Genomic DNA, 23015 nt, shown 5'->3' with positions numbered 1-23015 from the left:
GGTGGGTTCTGGCATTGTAATGCTCTGGTTTCTGGGTCTCAGCACCGCCAAGGCAGCGTAAGCTTCAGGAAATTAGCACTTCAGGGACCTTCTCACACCTTATTCTGCACAGCATCAGCAGTGGGTGCTCAAGTTAATGAATCTCTGCCTGTCCCATTTGTAAAAATGAGCTGACTCTTGACTTCACCGTACGGTGGTGAGATGCGAAGTGAAGCCACGCTATTCATAAACCCCCTTGAGATACATGCTGAGACAAGCACAGTCGCTCCTCCTGACCACAGTGGCTCTTGAAATTCCCTGTGGCTTGGTGGTGGCCCTGCTTGGGGGCCCCGCTTGGCAACCCTGGAGAGGGCTTGGACCTCCAGATAGCACCCATCGTGCTCCTAAAGGAAGGGAAGTGCCTGGCTGCTGCCATCTCATGGTCATCACCTTCCTGCTTTAGCTGCTGCTGGGTGTAAATTCTCCTTGCCTGGACACCTGCAGAAATTATGATGTTCTAAGCCATGCTGCCCTCTGCCCAGAGAGGTACTGGAGGCCCCATCCCTGGAAACATTTAAGGCCAGGTTGGACGGCGCTCTGAGCGACCTGGTCTAGTTGAAGATGTCCCTGGTCACTGCAGGGGGGTCGGGCTAGATGTCCTCTAAACGTCCCTTCCAACCCAAAGCATTCTATGGTTCTGTAATAGTGCTGAGGATGACTCCAAGGAGGGACCTTATTACCGTGATGCCCATGACAGACGCTACAGCAGGACAGAATCTCCTGAGAGCATCCTCTGCCGTGCTTCATGCGATGCCTGAACCTGCGTCCACACTGGGAAAGCTTCCCATCAAATTTTATATTGAATATATAAAAATATATCATCAGACTGACAAAATCTGATTTTGGAGCCTGAAGCACCCAGGCGAGTTATGACCACGCTGGTGTTTAACGCTTCCCCTCTCCTCCTGGGTGCAGTCCTGTTCTGTGTGGAGCTGCTGCCCTCCCCGTGGCTTCGCCGGAGCTGTGCCAGGAGGCTTTTTGGAAACAGGGATGGTAAGGCTGGGAAGTGCCGGCACGCAGCTATGTGCCGGTGAGCTGAGGGCTGGGCAGACATCACGGCTTGGCATCCTCCATCGCTCCTCTCTGCCCGCTCCGCTGGGCAACGGTGCTGGAGCCGGCGAGCCAGCGAGTCTGCCGCCCTGTTTCCCTTGGATTCCTCTGGGCACAATAACGAGCAGAAGCATTGTTAGTACAAAATGCCAATTACGCCTCAAAACAGCTGCAGAAAGACTGTAAGGGTGCATCCTCCCATAGCATCGCTCTCCTCGGCTGCCAGAACACCTCCCACCCGCTTGCCGTTAACTTTCCACTCCGCGTATTCCTGAAAATTGCAACAAATTTTATGCCTCCCCAGCCGAGCAGATAACAGAGAAATGGCACTATCTGGTTTCCCTGCTTTGTAGGCCCGGTAAACAAGTCTCTAGCCAAATCTTGACAGCAAAGTGAAAAAATCCTTTGCATTTCACAACCCGTGGGAAAACAGGAAAGTGCGTGCTATAAGGAGAAGTGTTCCAGAAACGGCTCCAATCCTGGTCCGCAAGAACGAGCCAGAGTCAGGGCAGCATTGTGCTGAAAGCTCAGCTCCCAAGAGAAGCTGGGAATTATCGAGGGCAACGCAAGGTCCCAGCGGTGGGAGACATGTCTGGGTCACATGTGGCAGGGGAGGGGGCAATGCAGACCACCCCAGAGATGGGGTCATTGGGCAGCGCTGGTGATGCAGGGACCCCAGCAGAACAGTTGGGACTGAACCCAGGAACTGCGGGCGTTGCACCTCGTTGCACCTCAGTTTCTCCAGCTGCAGTAAATTTAAAAATTTAAAAACCCCTCAATCTGTAAGTCTTAAAAAAAAAATAGCAAGATACCTGGTTGGTACCCCTTTGTGGACCAGAGGTACCTTATGAGCTGGTTGGTTCCCACCATCCTTCCTCTTCAGGTGATGCTTTTAACCAGTGCTGAAGTTTGGTCCACGTTCCCCCACCCTCCATGTTGCCCCTTCTCCTTCCTTTGATTACAGCAGGATATTAATGAGTTTCTTAATGAGGCTTATTAGCTCGATGCTTTGTGTTCCATCAGATGACTTTCCCAAGGTCTGGCTCACAAGTGTATCTTCAGTTGGGTTTTCGTTGGCTGCTTTCGTTTGCCTGCTGTAGGTGACCCTGCTTCGGCAGGAGGGTTGGACTAGATGACCCACAGAGGTCCCTTCCAACCCCTACCATTCTGTGATTCTGTGATTGGGGTGCTCCAGCCTTGGGATAGACGGATGGATGGTTGGTTCCTGGCTGCTCTGTTCCTCATCCCAACCCCAAAATGCATTAGGTGAAGCAAGAGGTGACCATGTCACAGGTGGCTGGTGTCCCTCAAGCTCTGGTTGAGCCACACAACCCTGTGGCCACCTCCCAAGGGACCAGCATAGCTCCTCCATTGTGTCCCCATCTGGGACATGGATGTGCCCAGCAAGCTGAGTCGGAGGATGCTGGGGAGGACTAGAGCCTGCTCCATCCAGGAGATGCAAAAGCAACAGCAGGACCACCCAGACCCGCACTCAGATGCCCGAGGGAATTTGCTGTGTGACACCCATGGGTCTGGAGACAGCGGGAGCAGGCGGAGGGACCCCTGCGCTGAGCAGGGTCGTGGTCCCGTCCAGCTGGCGGGGGTGGTTTGTTGACTCAAGTGCTGTTACCTCATTCGGGGATGTTAGTTTTAGGTCCCCGCCAGTGTGGGAACCGGATCCGAGCTTCTTGGCAGCGCCTGTCAACTCTGGCCAAGGAATGCGAGCGGCTCCGGCGGCGGGAGGGCGAGCTGCCGGGGCCATGGCACCGCTGCCGGGGCCATGGCACCGCTGCCGGGGCATCCCCGCCGGCTGCAGCCGGCCTGGCCATGCTCCTCTCCCACCCGGAGAGGGTAAATCCCTCCGGTTCAGCCTCGAAAAGGGTTTAGGCACCGCTCACTGTCCGGCAACAAAGCGGTTCAGTGCTCAGCTTAGCCTCGCACCTGATTTCCCTTCCCACTCAAAAAAAAAGCATTTTAAAGGTCTTTTTTTTTTTTTCCCTGCGGGGTGGTAGAAGAGAATTGGGTTATTAAGGGCTGGGGGAAGGCAGAGCTGAAGCAAAACCTGGGGAAGGAGGATGCGGGCAGGCAGGAGAGATGCTCTTCATGCAGAAAACGCTGCACAGGCAGGGATTGATAAACTGCAGGACATTTGAAGCGTAGGAGCACAACCCAGCGTCCAAAGATGATACAAACATTGCCGGGACCAAGCCGTAACCCTCTCCTCCCTGCCCGGTCTTGGACGAGCTTTCTGGGAGATGCTGCCTTGCCCCGTCTCATCTCACTGCCTGTGGGCAGGTTTCCCATCCAGCTCCTTTCCCAGGGATGCAGCCGGGATGGTGCGGACTCAAGAGGGGCCTGGGGGAAGTTTCTCCCCATGCGAAGGAAAAGGACAGGTGAGGACGAGCGGCGGTTCCCAGGGACGGCCGGGGTCTCATGGTGCTGAGCTCGCCCTTGTGCCATGCCCGGGACCGCTCTTCCGCCCTGGCAAGTGCATCCTGTTCTCCTCCACCGCTTCCCAAATATTTAGATAAGATGGGGTGAGATCAGGTGCCTTCCTCAGCTGGGCGGCTCCCGTCCTTGTGGTGGAGCAAGTGGTCCCCGGCATGGATGGTGGTGCAGAGGGAAGTGGGGGGTTGGGGTGTTGGAGCCGGCGGGAGCAGAGCCTTTCCCAGCCAGGGCACGTGCTGCTGGGCTCCTCATTTCGGTGTGCACAGAGGACTTTGGCACACAGGACCTGCGCAGGCAAGAGCTTGTGCATCATAGAAACACAGAGTCATTAAGGTTGGAAAAGACCTCTAAGATCATCAAGTTCAACTGCCAACCCAACACCACCATGCCTGCTAAACCACGTCCTGAAGTGCCACATCCACATGTTTTTTGAACACCTCCAGGGATGGGGACTCCACCACCTCCCTGGGCAGCCTGGTCCAATGCCTGACCACTCTTTCAGTAAAGAAATTTTTCCCAATATCCAATCTAAACCTCCCCTCATGCAACTTGAGGCCATTGCCTCTCGTCCTATCACTAGTTACCTGGGAGAAGAGACCAACACCCCCTCACTACACCCTCCTGTCAGACAGTTACAGAGACCAAGAAGGTCCCCCCTCAGCCTCCTCTTCTCCAGACTGAACAACCGCAGCTGCCTTACCTGCTCCTTATCAGACTTGTTCTCCAGACCCCTCCCCAGCCTGGCTGCCCTTCTCTGGACACACTCTAGACCCTCCATGTCCTTCTTGGAGTGAGGGGCCCAAAGCTGAGCACAGCACTCAAGGCACGGCCTCACCAGTGCCGAGCACAGGGGCCCGATCCCTGCCCTGCTCCCGCTGCCCACCCCATTGCTGACCCAAGCCAGGCTGGCGTTGGCCTTCTTGGCCACCTGGGCACACTGCTGGCTCCTGTTCAGCCGGCTGCCGACCAGCACCCCCAGGGCCTCTTCCTCCAAGTAGCTCTCCAGCCGCTCCTCCCCACGTGGCATCAGTGCAAGCTCAGCCTGTGCACGCAGGAGCTGTGTGTACAGAGTCCTTGCGTACAAGACCTGTAAACGCAGAAGCTGTGCAGGCAAGGTCTGCGCGTACAGGATCTGCACACAAAGGATCTCTGCGTGCAGGAGGGCAATCTTAGTCAGCTGCCAGCTGCTACAAAGCATTGAGCAGACGCAGAAAACCTCAGGAGCATCTTAGAGGGCTCCATCCACCCCTCTACCATCCCTCCGGCGACGTGCAGGCTAACCGTTCCTGGGATGCTCTATTTTATCCGTCAGCAAAGCATGTTCCCTTGCATCTACAGAGCCATGGGGAAGCCCTAGGGCAGACAGGGTCCCTTGTTGGTGGAGACAGAGAGTAGAAACCTCAGGAGGTGCGAGGACTGCACAGCCCTGTCCCGCTCCCACTGCAGCTCCTCAGCCTCACCCAGCCCCCCCACCCCACTTCCCTCAGGGACCTGCTATTCCTGTAACACCGAAAGCTGCGGCCCTCAGATAAGGGCCCCGGTGAGTAACGGCAGCCAAGAGCTCGGCTTCTCATAAAGAAACTACTTTTAAACTTTTCCTGTTCCCTGGGAGAGCCGGCAGTGGCCGTGCAGTGCAAAGGGATGGGAGAGGATGGGGATGGACACGGCATCCCTGGCACTGGGGTGGGATGGACACAGAGACAGCACCCTTGGCAATAGGGTGGGATGGGGATGGACAGAATCACAGAATCACAGAATAGTAGGGGTTGGAAGGGACCTCTGTGGGTCATCTAGTCCAACCCCCCTGCCGAAGCAGGGCCACCTACAGCAGGCTGCACAGGATCTTGTCCAGGCGGGTCTGGAATATCTCCAGAAAAGGAGACTCCACAACCTCCCTGGGCAGCCTGTTCCAGTGTTTCGTCACCCTCAGAGGGAAGAAGTTCTTGCTCATGTTCAGACGGAACTTCCTGTGCCTCAGTTTGTGCCCATTGCCCCTTGTCCTGTCACTGGGCACACTGAAAAGAGCTTGGCCCCATCCTCCTGACACCCACCCTGCAGATATTTGTAAGCATTTATTAGGTCCCCTCGCAGCCTTCTCTTCTTCAGGCTGAACAAGCCCAGCTCCCTCAACCTCTCCTCGTAGGGGAGATGCTCCAGTCCCCTCATCATCCTCGTAGCCCTCCGCTGGACTCTCTCCAGTAGCTCTTCATCTTTCTTGAACTGGGGAGCCCAGAACTGGACACAGTACTCCAGATGAGGCCTCACCAGGGCAGTGTAGAGGGGAAGGAGAACCTCCCTCGTCCTGCTGGCCACACTCTTCTTGATGCACCCCAGGATCCCATTGGCTTTCTTGGCAGCCAGGGCACACTGCTGGCCCATGGTTAACCTGTCGTCCACCAGGACACCCAGGTCCCTCTCCACAGAGCTGCTCTCCAGCAGGTCCACCCCAAGCCTGTACTGGTGCATGAGGTTGTTCCTCCCCAGGTGCAGGACCCTGCATTTGGCTTTGTTGAACCTCATCAGGTTCCTCTCTGCCCAGCTTTCCAGCCTATCCAGGTCACGCTGAATGGCAGCACAGCCTGCTGGTGTATCTACCACACCTCCCAGTTTGGTGTCATCAGCAAACTTGCTGAGGGTACATTCTAACTCTTCATCCAGGTCGTTGATGAAGAAGTTAAACAAGACTGGGCCCAGTACTGACCCCTGGGGGACACCACTTGTCTGAATCCCTGGTGCTGAGGCAGGGATGGACACGGACACAGCATCCCTGGTGCTGGGGCAGGATGGGGATGGACACAGCATCCCTGGCACTGGGGTGGGATGGGGATGGACACGGCTTCCCTGGTGCTGGCGCGCGATGCTCCTCAGGGGTCCCTGGGCGGGAGGATGGTGCTGAGCCCCTGCTGTCACCGCAGGCTGAGTGGAGGACCGTCAGCATCAACGTCTCCTTCTTCGAGAGCTTCTGCTCAACAGGCCAGCACGCTTTCAATGCCAGCAGCGAAACGTGCACGGTGATACTGACCTCCCGCGAGCCCCGCTCCCAGCACTGGGCCGTGCGTGCAGTTCTGCACAGTGAGTATGAACCCACCATCCTGCCCTGAGGGGAATGGGATGGGACCGGGGTCGGGGACCCTGGGGGTCTGCTAGAACTTGGTCGAGGGGTTCTTTTCCTTGGGTTGCCCCCTTTCAGAGGCTTGGGAGAGGCAAAACAGTCCCAGAAATGAGCTTTGCTCCCCAGTGAATGCACCAGATCCCTCTCCTATACATGACAAATCAAGGCAGGGACCAGTTTCCAGGAGGAAAAATTCCTTCCAGGTGGTTAAAGCCCAGTGCCCAGCTCAAATCCTTCCCGAAGGGACCATGGAGGGGAGTTTCTTGCTCTTAATGGAGCCCTTCGGGGAAATCCCGCTCAGCCCAGGAGTGTTCAGACATCGCTTTGGCACTGGGTGGATGGAGGCATCACGCTGCCTTACTGCCAGAGGGAGGAAGGACTCGGCCTCATCCTCCTCCTCTTTATCATCAGGGCAAGGGCTGGGTGGGGGGTCCAGCCTCCAGCAGCTGACCATGTGCAGGGCAGCCCAGCTTTAGGGACTGATCCTGCACTGCTCCTGCATGGCCTACAGTGACCGGTTACAGCCTGTGGCTGCTGCCACCCTCAAAGCACCCACTGAAGCAGAGACCCCCACCGGGTTATGCACAGCCTGGGCCTGGGGGATAGTGGGAACTGGGGTCTCTGGGGCTGTGCCCCTGCCAAGAGAAGAGGTCCCGGCTCCTTGTCTGGCTGTGGAGGCATCTGCAAGGGTTGGCTCCATGCCTGCACATCTCCATCCACCTCCTCCGGAAAGAAGGACACCTCGTTGACTGGGAGATGGTGGCACAACCTGCCACCCCACCCCTGTGTTCACTGCAGCCTCTTTCTTCCCCCAGTCCCTTTGGACCCTGAAAAAGTCCTCAAGGAGCTGAAGGAGAAGAAGGACAAGTTAGAGCAGGTAAGCAGGCCCCCCCTATCCTTCCCCACGGATGTCCCCCAAGGTGGGTGGCATGGGAAGCCCTCCTTGGGGCCTGACTCATCTCTCCCGTGGCAGCTCGGCATTGCCAACATCACCTACGACAAAATGGAGAGGGAGATGATAATCAACGATGAGTTCAGCACGCCCCTGATCATCACCATCATCACCCTGGCCGGCTCCCTGCTGCTGATCGCGGCCATCTATGGCTGCTGCCACCAGCGCTTCTCCCAAAAGAAGGACCAGGTAAGGTGGGAAGGGGTGGAACAGGTACTCTGGGACCGTTTTGTCCCAGAGGCATCTTCAGGAGGTGAAGAGCATCAGCGTTGCCAAATCTGCTGGTGGAGACATCCTGGCACCACCCTCGCGTGTTGCTCAAGGGATGGCCATGTGTTGTGGATGCTCCAGAGGGGCAGGAGCTGCCCTTTGGGGGTGACGGGGTGGGGGGCAGCCAGGATGAAAACCAGGGAAACGAGGGGCTGGTGGTGGGGTGCAGCAACGAGCAGCACCCATCCCCGCTGCCACCCAGGGCTGCTGAGCAGCATCTTTGGGTCATAATTTTGACAAGAGAGGCTTTCTCAGCCCAACAACCCCCTCTAAACCCCTCCATCCCTCCCCCCCCCCAGAAAAAAAAAAAAACTCAAAAATAGCTTTATGAGCAGAGGAGCAGGATTGGGTGCCCAGCATCACCCCAGTGCCTTCCCAAAGGGTGCCCAGAGCCATTTGCAGGGCATGGGGACTGCAGGAGGATGGCCGCAGGATGGCATCGACGCCTAACGCTGCACAGCTCAGCCTTTGGAGAGCTGGGCCACGGCCAAATTTCAGAGCAGCAGCAGCAGGATTTAAGGAAGAACAGACAAGGGAAAGAAAAAAAAAAAAAAGTATCATTTTTATGTCAGGAACCAATTCTGGATGATTTTAGCGTAGCATCCACTCACAAGGACTGGCCATTCCCATGCCCTGCAGCACTGGCCGGCAGAGGTTTGCATCGGCCCCTGCTGCTCTTGCTCAGGATTTAGCTCCAGAGGAAAGACAGCAACAGAAAGGGGGGGTAAAATAAACCCCCAAAAAACAGCAAGACCAAATGATGTAATTAGGGTAAACTACCCTCCCGATGGAGAAGCAAACCCCTGGGTCCCACTTTGAGTCATGTCCCCCCAGACCAGCTCATCCTTCCCGGGGGTCCCCAACCTCTGCCCCAGGTACCAGGATGAGGGATAAGGCGCCCTTTGCTTTCAGTGTCTGCAGCCTAACGGAGATGAGCACAGGAGGCAGGGAAGGTAAAACCAATGCCGGAGTCAGACTTGTTTTTACAAGGCTTGATTTTTCGGGAGGGAATGGGGGAGGATGGAAGACCTCGACAGGTGTTTGATCTCCACTGTGGTCCCCTTGGAGCCGATGGGTTTTGCTGGGGCCATCCCCCAGCTGAAATCTCCTTGGTCAGGGGGAAAAAAAACCCTCCCAGCCAGGACAGGGAGCAGCATAAAACCCTTTCCCCCCGTATTGTTCAGAAAATAGGTAGAAATACGGTATTTTTAGCGATGGGAATGCGTGTCCCTCAAGTAAGATGCTGCAGAGGAACAGGTACCAGCCCTGGCTGGACGCTCTGGAGGTAAATACCCACCAGCCACAGGATGAGGCAGCAAAACCAAAGCGAGGGATGCCAGTTCGTTCCAGAGCATGGGCAAACATGTTTTTCCAAGCGTTTCACAGAATCACAGAATGGTGGGGGTTGGAAGGGACCTCTGTGGGTCATCTAAGTCCAACCCTCCTGCCAAAGCAGGGTCACCTACAGCAGGCTGTAGAGGACTGCGTCCAGGCAGATCTTGAATATCTCCAGAGAAGGAGACTCCACAACATCCCTGGGCAGCCTGTTCCAGTGCTCCGTCACCCTCAGAGGGAAGAAGTTCTTCCTCGGGTTCAGCTGGAACTTCCTGTGCTTCAGTTTGTGCCCATTGCCCCTTGTCCTGTTGCTGGGCACCACTGAAAACAGTTTGGCCCCATAATATCTGCAATAGGTTTGGCCCCATAATATTTGCAATAGATTTTTAGGAAATCAAACACGTTTCTCCTTTTTGGACTTATCTTTGGGTGGTTTCTTTTGTTTTCCTCCTGCTTCTTTTCCAAAGATGACTTGAAAGTTGTTTTTTTTTATTTTTATTTTTATTTTTCTCCAACCCTCCCTCCCCCTCCTTTTAAACCCTGCTGTTGTTTTACCTTGGAAATAACCAGCACATCCACCCTGATCTCCCCGGGTTTGATGATGGACATGTGGCCCTGATCTTTAATGTGAGTTCCAACACAGGGATCGGAGGGGCGGGCGCCGCATCTGTAACACCCCCAGCTCTCACCCCCCCCACACACATTGCTTTGTAGGATTCAGTAGCTTTTAACAGGACTAAAACTTACTATGCCCAGCTTTAAAAGACCCCTTCCCCTTGCTGCACGGCGGGGTGGGGGGTGCCTTGCCATGGCCGGAGAAAGCACTGCCCGAGCATCCATCCATCAAGGGGCAAAGCAGCCCCTGCGAGAGCCCAGGTACTTCCTCTGCTTTCGAGCATCCCACCGTCCCTGCTCGCATCCCCCCCACAACCCGAGGGACCCCCCCCCCCCCCGCCCAGCAGCGCCTTCGCAGCCCCCCTGCTAGCGCCCAGCCCTGCGGTTTTGCTTCTCCATCCCTTTCGTTCCCCGTGGATTCCCTCCCACGCCTGTCTCCTGACATTTATTAGGAGCACTGTAATAAAGCAAGCTGTAAATCCAGGCGGATTTTTAACATGGGTGCCTAGCGAGAGCCCTGCGCTTACCAAAAAAGGGCTGACCGAGGACTGCAGCTCCCCGCTGAATCCCTCCGGGGTGGGATGGGGATGAAGGAGCCACCGTGGCGAATGCGGAATGGGGATGGGGGTCTGCCAGGGGCTGAAGGGCTGGGTCGGAGCCTGGAGCACAGCGTACCAAAGGACCAGGGTGATGCAGCGCCTGATTCACCCGTGAGTCAGCCAAAACCACGCGTGGCCAAAGCAAAAGGGGCAGGAGGGGTGGATCTTTCCCTGCCTGGTTTCCACAGGGAGCTCCAGAATAGGGCTCCAGGACGATGCTTATGGAGGGGCAAACAGGCTGGCAGCATCTGCAAGGTGGGAGGTGCCCCAGGTCGAAGGGTAAAATGAAAATAAAGCAGCTAAAAAGGGACAGGGGTGCGGAAAAGGGAGGGGAAGCATAGAGTGGAGTTGGGGAGGCAGGAGCTGGGATGCAGGGTCGGGCTATGGCAATGATGCTCAGCCTCTTCCTCAGGTCCCAGGGGGGACCAAGCCATGGCCTGATGGCCAGGCTGAAGCTGGCAGCTGCTCCTGGAGGTCTTCTGCGCATCTCTGGCTGCTCTTTCCTCCCTGCCACCATTAGCAGAGTCTGTCTCCCTTGCCAGCTCCATGCTATCTCCTCGCTGCGCCAGCGCTGACTGCAGCCCCCAGCCTCAGTCTCCCCGTGAAAGTTTCTATATGTGGTTATATACATCTGTACGGGGCAGTGGCCACAGCTGGCTGGGAGGTGACAGCCCCGAGGTGGTACACACACAGCACGGCCAAGCTATTTTTCATGGGGGTTTCTGGGTTTTCTTTCCTCTCAGCAGCGCCTGACTGAGGAGCTGCAGACCATGGAGAACGGCTACCATGATAACCCCACGCTGGAGGTGATGGAGACCTCCTCTGAAATGCAGGAGAAGAAGGTGAACCTCAACGGCGAGCTAGGGGACAGCTGGATCGTTCCTCTCGACACCCTCATGAAAGAGGACCTGGAGGAAGAGGAGGACACGCATTTATAGGATGCAGAACTTGATCAAGCAAAAAACGACCGCCACTCCCCCAAAAAAACAAACCATAATCCCTCCACACACACGCACACAACTCCAAAACAAGGCAAAATTCCCAACAAACTCCAGAAAATCCCATAACTGACTCATCACAGCCCCTTGTGCCACCACATGGGGTGCAGGACGGACGAAGGGACATGAGAGGACACCTCCAAGGCGCACTGCCAACACAAGCCACCATGGTGGCTGCATCCAGGCGAGCATCCTGCATCACCCACGGGTGCTCAGCAGGACCTGCCACGCCAGACCTGACCAGCCGTGGGCGAACGGCGGGGCTTTCCTCCCAAAGAGCTGCTGGTGTCTCATCCGAGCGTGTCCCCTCCCGTCTTGCATCCAACCACACCAACTGCAGCCTCCAGCTATCGAGCAACTCGAAAAAAAAAAAAATTAAAAAGAAAGAAATGTAAATAGGATGGGAGAGCAACAGCAAACCGGCACCTGGCAATTAGAGCTAGAAAAATCCTCTGGCCCACGCGGTTTAGTCATCGCTGTGCCCTCCCCGACACGAAACGCCCAGGTATCGAGCGGAAAAAGCTGGAACAGCCTGTTCCTTTTTAATCCAGTTTCCATCCTCTTCTCCACATAAACTGTTGGCTAAAACGCACAAGAACCCCACGCCGTGCCGCAGGCAGACGAAGGCATCCAGACCCGGCTGGACGGGAGGGATGCAGCAGGGCCAAGTGATGCTCGGTCCTGTGCCACGGCCAGCTGCGCTCCCAGGGGCTGCGGGATGGATCCTGCACGCGGGTTGGAGACCAGGAGATGCACAGCAGCTTCTTGTATTGATGCAAAGGGGAGGGAGAGGAAAAGGAGCAACTCCTCGAGTCCATCCCTCCTAGGAAGGGAGAGATTGAGAGCAAGAGCGGTGCCTGGGGATGGGAGGTTGGGGGTTTTGTGGTGCAGAAGCCCAGGTCCAGCGCAGACCAGCTCTGCTGCTGCATTTCCCTACGGAAGCGTTGATTGCCTTCCAGTAATTGTGCAGCAGCATCTCACGGCCCACGTCCATCCTCCCCCGGGACCGTGGGTTACACGCACCGTGATGGTTTCCGATTCTTGTGGTTATGTTTTCCTGCGTGAGCAGAAGAGATACAACAGAAGCACGAGCCAGGTAGCCTGGTGGTATTCAGGGTCTTCCCACTGGTACAGCCCTTGGCGTTTCCTCCCAGCGAGGTTTATAAGCTCAGTCCACATCCTCAGGCTCTTCTGCAAACGCCAGTAAAATAACAGAGACCTGCAAAGAAAATCAGAGCTCAGCAGCAAAGCTGGGACTGAGCTTCACCCCGTGGCCCTTGGTCTCTTGTCCAGGTCTCCCTTTGATGCAAGTCTTTATGGGGAGGGGGGGGGGGAAATACGCAGGAGCAGGAGGAGGCTGGACTGAGGCCGTTTCTGATTTTCTACTTCCCACGGCAGCTCCTAAATGGCTCTACAAGGATGGGGAGAGTTTCACGCCTTTGCTCTGGCTTCGGCGAAGTAGCTCAGTCCCGGCAGAGGCAGGGATCAGAGTGGGGCTCTGTCCTCTAGTATGCAGGGAAGAGGACCAGAAGGTCACTTAGGTGAGCGCATCTCCCAGCACAACGAGGACAGTGGTGGCCCTGAGCCCTCTGTAAGGCAGAGGAGCTACAGATGGAGAGCGATTCCCCAGCGCAGCCCTCCCCCTCCCCTGCTCACCATAAACCGTGCGTCCACCAGCGCACGACGGGGCGATTTCCTTTCAGCTCTGCCACCAAGTCACCACAACAGGGATCCACTCCCATGGCTGCCCTGAAAGAGGGGAAGAGCGGTGCCGAGCAGTGGAAAGCTTGGAGAGACCCAGGTCGAGTCGGTCCTCAGGAGAACTCATGAAGGAGAGGGCCGGGGTGGCTTGGTCGGCCCCAGGACAGAAGCTGGCAGAAGATACGTCTTCTCAAACGGACTGGCTCTTCTCCCTTCTTTCTCGCATCAAAAGGCAGAGTTTGAAGTGTACAAACCTATATATTTTTGTATGTAAATATTCCTGCTATTCATTAGCAATGTATTCAGCACACTTCACTTACCTGTGCGCTGCAGTATGGGGAAGTAATTTTGGAGGGGGGGAGGGAATTAAGGAGAAAAAAAAAAAAGGAAAGAAAAAGCTAAAGGCCAGTCTGGTAGGGGATCAAAATTCACCATGAAGAAGGAAAATAAATGGCTCCCACTCGGATAGCCCCACGCCACGGCTTCGTCCCTGCTCCGGCAGCATCGAGTTCAGCCCTTTAACGTTGCAGCCAGGCTCGAAAAACCAATCCGGGCGTTTGCAATCGCTTCCGCGAGCGCGTTTGCTTCCCAGTTGCCCCGAGAGATGAGCGGCGGGTCGGTGACCTCGCATTCCTGTCCTTGGCAGAAAATAAATGCGTCGAGAACACAGGGCAGCGGCGAGGCTTTGGCCGCCGGGGCTGGCGTTGCCGTCAGGACGCCGCTGGCAGAGCATCGCCGGGCAGTCGGGTTTCGGCACGTGCCTAAGATCCCCCTTTCCCAGCAAAGAGATGCCAAAGTGCTTTAACGAATCAGGTCCAAAGACTTTCCAAGAGAACCCTACAAAGGCTCAAGCAACCTTAAATCTTTCCGAGCAGAGACCAGTGAAGACGTTAACTGCTCAGCAAGTGCTTATAGTGATTTATATTTTAATAGGAATTGTACATTTATTTATTTTTCCAGACACCATATTTTTAAACCACTAATATTTTATAGTAGATTTTCCTTCCCCTATTTAAAGAACTATTTCCATGGAAAAAACCAGTACTTTTTTTATGTTGAGAACATTCTTTTTGCAAAAAAAAAAAAAAAAATCAGGTAGGAAATGCAGTGATGAGCATCTTTGGCCTTAATCCTTCCCTTTGTAGACTGTAGCCATAATTGTTAGACCAAAAATAATAATAATAAAAAAAAAAATCTACCCAAGCATTTCCTCCCTCCCTGCTCTTCCTCCCTTCCCCATGCTCCTCTTCTCTCCCCTAAAACAGCTTTAACATCTGACATGTCGTACAAAGAGATTATTGCTCTTACCTTTCGGCAAGAGTTTTACAACCAGCTCAGACGTCCTTGCAAGAGACTTTTCTATTTTCAGATTCACAAGGAATGTGTAAATATTCTAGGACCATTTATCTCCCGCTCAGAGTGCCGTGACCCAGCTGACGAGGTTGATACTGTAACTGTTGCCTACAGAAGACATGCAGGAGAAGACATAATCCATCAGGGACTGGAGGAGAACCTGCTTCCCAAGGCGGCTACCCGTTGAACCCTGCACATATACTAGAGCTCTTACGTACTGTATAGCAGCATCTCTCACGGGGACAGGAGTCTGATTTACACTGGAATTTACTGAGGAACTGGATTGTAGAGATTATTCTTGCATTTTCCTACAAATATATTTTGAAAGCATCATGTATTTCTGTCAATAAACATTCTTACGTAAAAGCCTTGTTTCTTGGCTGAGTGTAAAGGGGCAGGGGGGAGCAGAGCTTGTGCTCAAGAGCCACAACTAGTTGTTGTGTAGAGGTTACAACTGGCCGTGGTTTGAGCTTATTTGGAAACCCAGAACAGGCTCTGCATGCTCCTGCTAGGAAGAACATGTGAAAACTTTGGATGGGCAGGAGTAAAACCAGCCCAGACCACCAGAGGTAGCCACCCATGGAGAAGCTTGCATTTCCCCATGCAGAAAGAAGTATGATAGTGGTGAAAAACTTCCCTGAATTAAAAAAGCAGAAAACCCAGCGGGGTGGGATGCTCGGTTGATGTGGGTGAGGGCAGCCCCACTATAGCCAGAGCGCCTGTTTGAACTGTTCGTGGCTTTAGGCTCGTGTGGGTAGGAAGGGAGAGGGACCTTGCCCTTATTTCTGCATTTCCTCCTCACTCAGTCCTCGCCTGCAAGCTCTCCTTGCGCTGAGGACAGGCGGTGGAGGAGGGAGCCAAACCACCCTAATGAAGGAGGGCGAGGAGGGTCAGCAGCAGCGTGGGCAGGTCAGCATCTCCATTTGCCTCCAAGTGCCCAAAATAAAACATTTTGCTCCAGATTAAGTTTCCACTTCTGTAAAGGAAGAAGGAGGGGGGAAAAAAAAAAGGACTGGAATATTAAAAGTCGCTGGTTTGTATCAGCCTATGTTTTAACTCCATGTTCCTCCCCAGTAAAGTTCTTGCAACTTCCAGGCTCACCCTGGGTGTATGGGATGCGGACCCAGCCCATCACGGTTCTCAGGGAACGGGGTACGTTCTCAGCTGCTCTGCAGTCGGAGGGACACGGCAGGCTCCTCCAGCAGGACCAGTGCCTGCCGCCCAGACGTAACGCAGCACCGGTTTCACAGCTTCTGCACCACTACGAGACCTTCACAGACATTTTTCCATTCTTGGAAGCAACTGATGTTAAAATGAACAGATCTTAAATGAACACCCTTGCTAGCATATACATTTTTATTAAGAAAAAAAAATGAACAAAATACATTCTCTCCTTATGTACATTACATACAACATAACTACATTTGTAGATATTCCTCATATGACTCATTCATTTATGTACAGCATGGAGCTCACATATCAACCCAGAAATTATCAAAGATGATTTATGCCAAGGAAGAAAATTAACATTCCGGGCTGAACAAAGATCAGGGCAGGATGGGGAACGACCAGAGTCCAGGAACATTGCCTGTAACCACCATGGGCTCAACACCGGACTAGTCAATGCTTGAGTTGCTTATCACAACGCGTGCACGGTTCACAGCGTTGGTCACCCACAGATGCTCCCTTCCAGCCCAGGGCTGTTCTTGGGTTCAGCTCTCCTGTGGCCAGGCATCCACGACAACAACAGTGGGACAGACACCAGAGGGGATTCAGATGGACACCAGAGTCTGTGGGACTGCTGTAGAGATGCAAACGCTTGCGGATGCCAAAACAGAAAAAAAAGGGCCAAATTCTGGACAGGGAGCAGACACAACTCCAAGCACTACACTGGGAATAACCACCTCTTGGGGACAACGTGAGGGTGTAAAGGACGAGATAATGAACACCAAAGGTCCAGACAAACAAACCACCACACTGTATAGTGCTACGGGACGAGTAGAGGCAACAGCTCAAAAAAACAGCTTGAAAAAGCATCCCTAACCAGGTTACAGCGTCCAGCCAGCCCAGCAGTGTTGAACCCCAAGCCACCCAGACCCTGCCGACGCTATCAATGCGTCTAGAAGACAGAGGTTGTTTCAGCAGTTTCAAAGTACAACGTTCAAAGGGAAAATGTTTACTGAGACCAGATATTTCTAAAATGAGGCGGGCAGCATCTAAACATACAAGCTGCACGCGACCACCGGCCCACAAGGACGGGAACAGCTGTCTCCCATTAACAGAGCACGAGCCCACGGGCTTTAATTTTCTGCCCTAGGCAAAGTGATCTGCAAGGTTTGGGGCCTCCAAGACTCAAGACTCCCATAAACACATTTGTTTGTATAATTAAGCTCTTCTCTCTGGCTTACCATCACCCCAGCACCTCTCATTTCCTGCTGTGGAGGAGGGTATGCTGGAAAGACAGCAGAAAATGCAGCTTTAGTAAATAGTAACAGCTACTAATAACTAGGGTTTTGTTTTCTTTTCCACTACCCAGCACAGTAGCTTCTGAAGTGAAAAGTGTTTTGCACATCAAAACATCAATGGGAGGGAGAGAGGGGAGGAAGGATAGGAATGAGGAAGAGATGAAGGAAATATTCAGCCTCCACTGCTAGTCTGCCTTCCCAATTACCACGGCAGACAAGAGGGGAAAACGAGTCAGCAGCACAACAGTTACGTCCTCCACGGTTAGATAAAAGTCCTCTCCAGTACAGGAGTTCTCGGCACTGCTTGGGGAAGGAGATCAGGCTGTCACCTTTTGAACAGCGCGTATTACTGCAGGGTGAGCAGAATCAGCCAATGTTCAGACTGGAATATTTTCAGTGAAGTCATTGACTCGCAACTGAGAAAGCACAGGCTGTTAAGAGCCATTTTCCCCTTTCAAGAGCTGAGATTTTTGTCAAGACTTCAAAACTAAAAAAACCACCAACCAGTTTTCAGCCTCGAAGTGGCATCTTCAACGAACAGACCCTGTTCACGCACCGCAGCACTCCTCTGTTTAGTGAAACACGAAGTAATTGTTTCAATCCCTTGGGCAGCTAGATACAAAGTCAGGATATTTAAACTATATTTGCTCATCATCGGGGAGAAAAACCTGTCCATTGGTACTTGGGACGTGGAGAAGGCTGGAGCCACTGTTGTGGTCTAGCCTCCCCACCACCACATTAATTAAAAAGCAGCTCATCTCCCTTAATCTCACCAGCAGCTCTCATCAGAAAGCCCAGAATGTTTTTAGGTTTTAACAATCTCTTAAGACTGCCAGACTTGGTCTGATAGCTGATTGTGCTGCACAACCTCCAGTACGTTTGAACAGCATTAAGCCCAGGTTGGGTTCCTTGCCATCACTGAAGAGGGACTGGCGAGGAAAATAAAAGTGTATTAGTCTCTCTGGGGTCTTTGGGGTGGAGGGCCAAAGCATGAGTTGAAGCTCCAGGACTAGCAGATCCTGGTATTGCATCAATCCCATGTGAAAAAGAGTTAGAGAATCCATCTCGCATGACAAAATCAGCTCTAAATAGCAGACCTGCTTGTTAGGAGAGTCTTCAAAGTCCTTCCATGGAAACAGACCACATCTTAACCACATACTCACACGAGCTATTACTGCATTATCCCCAAGCCTATTTCTCTTCCTATGTCCTCTGCCCTGCTACACTGCAGAAGTAAGCCAAACCCCCAACTCCCAGCTGTCTGCCTCCACCGGTGAAAGATCCAGGATTATGAAAGCAGGTGGCAGAAACCCAGGACTATTATTTAAATGAACTTGAGAGTTGGTACAATCGTCTTTGCCTTCGGTCAAACAGCTACCACGCTCCTGGTGCTGCACAAAATAAACCCTGCTGAGATGGGAGGGAAGGCTTATCACAGCCCTGAAGGCTGTGTCGTGGCAGGGAACGACTAAATAGGTGTTTGCTGCAGCACTGCACCGACAACACACCGTGCTGCTGCTGGGAATCCAGCTCCCACACTTCCCCATCCCCACCCTGGAGCAGGAACAGGCCAGCCCCTGGGGAGAACAACGTAAATCACAAGAACCCTCCCTGACTGTTTCAAAAGCAGCAGGAAGGATTTTTTAAGAGGAAGCAACCAGAATATGAGGTGACATGGAGAAACTGATGCCCCAGTCACACAGCTCTAACCTTTAGTTCTTCAGCGGGTACTCCATTAAACGGAGGGAAGTCTGAAGGCACAGCATTTTAATAGCAGTGAACAGTGACAGAGGGAAAGAAAAAGTCAGAATAAATGGGTGAATACCCACAGGACCATGCCTTGACCACCATGCTAGACAGCCTACACACTAGTGATAGATTTTCCTTTCAAATTCGTAGCAAAACCAAAAATCTAACCTGGCAGAGCCAGCTTTGAGCTAGTCACTCATCCCACTTTTCCCAGGAATGAACTGCAATGCCACGCTAGAGCCGAACAGAGTCAACTGATTTCTGACAGCACTCAAATACTTACAGCCTCCAGGTCGCCAGTGAAAGCTGTGCTGACTTACAGCAAACAGCTGGAAGCCAAGACAACACGTACCTTTGTCTGCAGCAAGTATAAATTAAGATTTCAGGCTACTGAAGTGATACACTGACAGCAGCTTAAGCAAGTCTGTGGCTGTAGATAGTCAGCAGCAGAGCGCTGAATTTGGGTCACAGCAAGTGTCTGGAGTTCATCACTAACAAATCGAGTTCGAATATACGAAAGCAAAGCAGACAGCAGCAATATGTTATCTTCAGGATCTGCACTTGGGGAAGGCGCTGCCTTGCAGACCTCTACACCTAAGCCATACAGCTGGCGTTATATACAACCCACGCAACCACCCTCCTCTTGAGTGAATTATGTATATAGCCAAAGCATTCGTGGATAATCCAAAACTCCATCCAGTTCTTTGACCTCTGCCAGGAACACCAGAAGTATACCTGCGGCATCAACTGCGACCTTTTCTTGTGCGACTCAAATTAACTGGTCATTAACTAGCTTCCACTCTAAAACCACGTTTGGACCCACTGCCTACAGATAAAAGCATCTGGAGTCAATTTATCCAAGTGCTGAGCCATGTACTGTTATGATGGTTCCAGTACAGTAAACCTACTTTTTCCACTCCAACTTTTCATTATAATAGAGGCTTTCAGTAAAACAGGGATTTTGCCTATAAGTCATTACCACTACTTGAATAATTTCCAGCGTAATCTTTTCCACGACAGGATACGATCAGGTCTACCATACCCATCGGCATTTAGACACACTAACGGGCTTCTGACAGTACATTTACTTTTCAACAATATTTACAGCTTACATACTATTATCAGTCTATATCAAGAACAAGTCATATAGTTGTTCTTACACTGTCACAAGACCCATCTCCAAATTATCATGTGTACTTATGAAAATTGGCCAAGTTTCTATAGTCTTCCCCCTAATCAGAACGGCAATAATTTTTATATTTTTTAAACTGGGCACACCTCTGTGGCTGAAATAACTACAGCTATAAAACCACACAAGCACTTCCAGAGACATACACGAACTGCTTTTACTGTCAGGACTTCACTTGACAATAGCCAAACATTCCTTAACTTTGAGCCAACCACAACTAATAAGATAAAATTCAAAGCACACACTGGGACCCAAGGTTTCACAGGACATTTTTCCACTTCTAAAAACAAAGGTACCGAATGAAAATGTAACTAATAATTTTTGCCGTTTCCCCCCAGAAGCAGCACAGCATTACACCAACAGAATTATTCCATGTACAGAGATGTAGGAGCATTCAAGTTTAAGGTCGCACATCGAAAATTCACACTCAATGTTTCATTCGATAAGGTCTGCAAAAGCATTTCCTTCTCAATTCTGAAATACAAGAGGCAGCAAGAGAATTAATAGTATGAGCATTACAGGCACCTGCCACCCTTCTGCACTGGAAACCAGTGGCATCAATGCTGATCTTCCTTACAGTAAGAACAGCAAACAAGTTTCAAGTGTTTCTCAGAACGCTGCTCTGAATTTCTCACTCGTTGCCTGCAGCAACTCACAAGTGCAAGTTGGCACAGCAGGGCAAGAGCGGTGTACAATTTTGTGATAAAGAAAACTCCCTTCTACAAATTTGCACACATCAGGAAAATGATTCAGCAAACAGCTGTTCCACAAAACCCTACGGAAAACACTTTTCCAGAGTCACTGCTCTGCTTTGGAAGGAGCCTCTTCCGGAAGAAGAAACAGCTAATGGAGACCCTGACACTTGTGGCTGCTGATTAAAGAAAAACTACAGGTAAAGCTATCACCATCCCTTGCTACTAGCCCCAATGGCTCCACAAAGAGCCCGCTCCCCTCCAATTAAGCAGTCCAATTCATTTTCTCGCTGAGACCTCACTCATTAAATTTTCAGGCTAGGCTATTATAATCAATGACCAGAAAATGTCAGCCATCTAATTTAAGCCTCTCGCTGCATCCTTACTCCAGTACAATCTTCACACAGGTAAGCTCTAGCGTGGTCTTTGGGCAAGTTTCCTACTTTCACTCTAGTTGCCACTGCACAAGGCAAATCCCTCAGAAAAGCCCTTCCAGCTGGGTCTTCACAGACTGATTTTCCCAAATGAGAGCGTGATTTTGCCAACTGATCTTCTGGTAGGAAGCTCCAGCTGGAGCCCTGAGCTAGCGTGTACCAGGCACGCACACAGAGCCATCCCGGGCAAACAGAACCAAACCTCAGACATTTATTTACACGACTGGAAATCATTACTTCAGCGACACATACGGGACGCTGTCCAGAAAAAGGGCAAACTAAATTCTTCCGAGACAAAGTTCTTTCTCACTACACTCAGCAAAAAGAAGAGATGCTTAAGGATAAATACATCACAACTGTTATCTTCAGAAGAGCCAGAAGAGGAAAAACTACATCTCATTTCAATAACTACTTCGCATCACCCTTCAGGTGGCCCCAGGAGCAGTATTAATGGGGTCCTAAAAAAAAAATAAAAAGGCAAGGAGGTGCCTACAGTTTCCTCATTTGTAACACCATGTAAGTAGGTCCTTCTGCCACATGAAAACGCATTAGGCCACATTGCAATAGCAGTACTTTCTTGGAGAAGACATTTTGGGAGAACTCTTCAGGATTTCTGCCTCGTGGCTACTATGAGGAGTTGTATAAGACAAATACTAAGAAACTCACTTAATTCTGCCTAATCCAAGTGACCAAAAATCAAATTTGAAGAGTTTTATTTCTCTAGAAAAACCTGTCACTTGATAGGAACAACTTTGCATAAAGAGTAATTTCATGTTTTTCAAAGAGATGATCTACTGAATAATATTGCAAGGGCAACTATGTTGAAGGCCAGCGTCAGCAAAGAACAAAACTTATGGATCCCAAAAGGATTTTTTTAAAAAAAAGCTAGATCAGGACTGAAGTCTTGATGTCTCTATCAAGTTTATTCCACCCTGACTTCCTACAACTTTAAAAGACAGATCAGAACTTTGTAACTTTGGCTATAAAGACCTCAGTCACCGTAACTAGTCTCTCTGACAAGTAATGCTGCTTTCTTTGGCAATACCTTCTTTACAAGTTAACACGTAATTTAGAGATAAACTACAGTACTGCTAAGATTATGGGGTGTTAAATCCACACACAAAGTCACCTTGTAATACAAGGTAAAAGCAAATATAGCACGTTTGTCTCATCTAAGCTAAAAAGCCATCTCTGCTACAGCCTGGAAGCAGCAAGGGTGAGGTTCGAAGACTTCTCACGTACAGCTTGCAAATTTATAACATTGCATGCACTGCGCTGTGAAACATTTTCCGGTGGCTGTTTGCAGATCAAGTGGGTCTCCTTCCTGTTTGTACTTCAGTATTTCTGCAGTGCTCACATCTAACATTTTAAAGATACTGGTGGTATTCCAGGAAAGATCTGTATGTAATTAAAATCAAACTCTCCCTGTAACTGCTTGTCAATAACTGGTTTATTTTGAAAGAGAATTTGTTCTTCACTGCTCAGAATTTTTAATTTGTTTTTAAAGCAGATGATGTAGCGTACACCAACGCAAAAGAAATCATTTAATGTTGACTCCTAGCTTCAAGGGCGCAGAACCAGGAAAGATACTTGGCAAAGCCACCAGAAACCCTCCCTTTGGATTAACCTCTCTGGCCACAGGGTGCCTCTGCTGCTCAACAAATACGCCGAAGCTGAGCAAATAGTTTCTGCTGGTTAATCACCAGCTGTAATCCATAAACTGTACTCGTGCGAGCTGAAATCAGTCGGCTCGGGATAAAGGCAGGTCAATATCTGATCATCCTGAAGTCTTCTCATTAGCTGGGACCGTCAGTCCTGCAGAAGCAATGTTCACCTCGCTCAGACAAATCATTCATTTACGCTGCAAAGAACTGAGCCAGGCTCTCAGGCTTTGCACACACCCCTGACGCAGAGGACGACGAGTTTTGATTGAACTTCTGCACCACAAGCCAAGCCCGACACGATGCACTGCCCAGCACCACCCCCAGTCACACAGCTTCTGGCATTCCCAGCC

At 51.6% G+C, this 23015-nt stretch overlaps 1 protein-coding gene across 4 annotated transcripts in view; it reads left to right on the top strand.

Moving 5' to 3' along the window:
• The window catches only part of PODXL (podocalyxin like), a 50500-nt gene extending 35662 nt beyond the window's left edge, over nucleotides 1–14838 (top strand). Inside the window, exons 5-9 of one of the 4 annotated variants that reach the window (XM_075428723.1) lie at nucleotides 6453–6609; nucleotides 7465–7526; nucleotides 7623–7790; nucleotides 9777–9833; nucleotides 11167–14838. In XM_075428723.1, coding sequence (XP_075284838.1) covers nucleotides 6453–6609; nucleotides 7465–7526; nucleotides 7623–7790; nucleotides 9777–9833; nucleotides 11167–11358 — 636 coding nt within the window. In that variant the 3' untranslated portion in view covers nucleotides 11359–14838. Of the gene's footprint in view, nucleotides 1–6452; nucleotides 6610–7464; nucleotides 7527–7622; nucleotides 7791–9776; nucleotides 9834–11163 lie in introns of all 4 variants that reach the window. The other 3 variants (XM_075428722.1, XM_075428725.1, XM_075428724.1) reach the window with 3 other exon arrangements.
• Nucleotides 14839–23015: the final 8177 nt, after the last annotated feature.

The sequence above is a fragment of the Opisthocomus hoazin genome, chromosome 8, assembly GCF_030867145.1.
Source record: "Opisthocomus hoazin isolate bOpiHoa1 chromosome 8, bOpiHoa1.hap1, whole genome shotgun sequence".
NCBI classification, from domain to species: domain Eukaryota; kingdom Metazoa; phylum Chordata; class Aves; order Opisthocomiformes; family Opisthocomidae; genus Opisthocomus; species Opisthocomus hoazin.
Note: the sequence above shows the minus strand (reverse complement) of the source record. Positions and strands in the feature narration are given on the sequence as shown.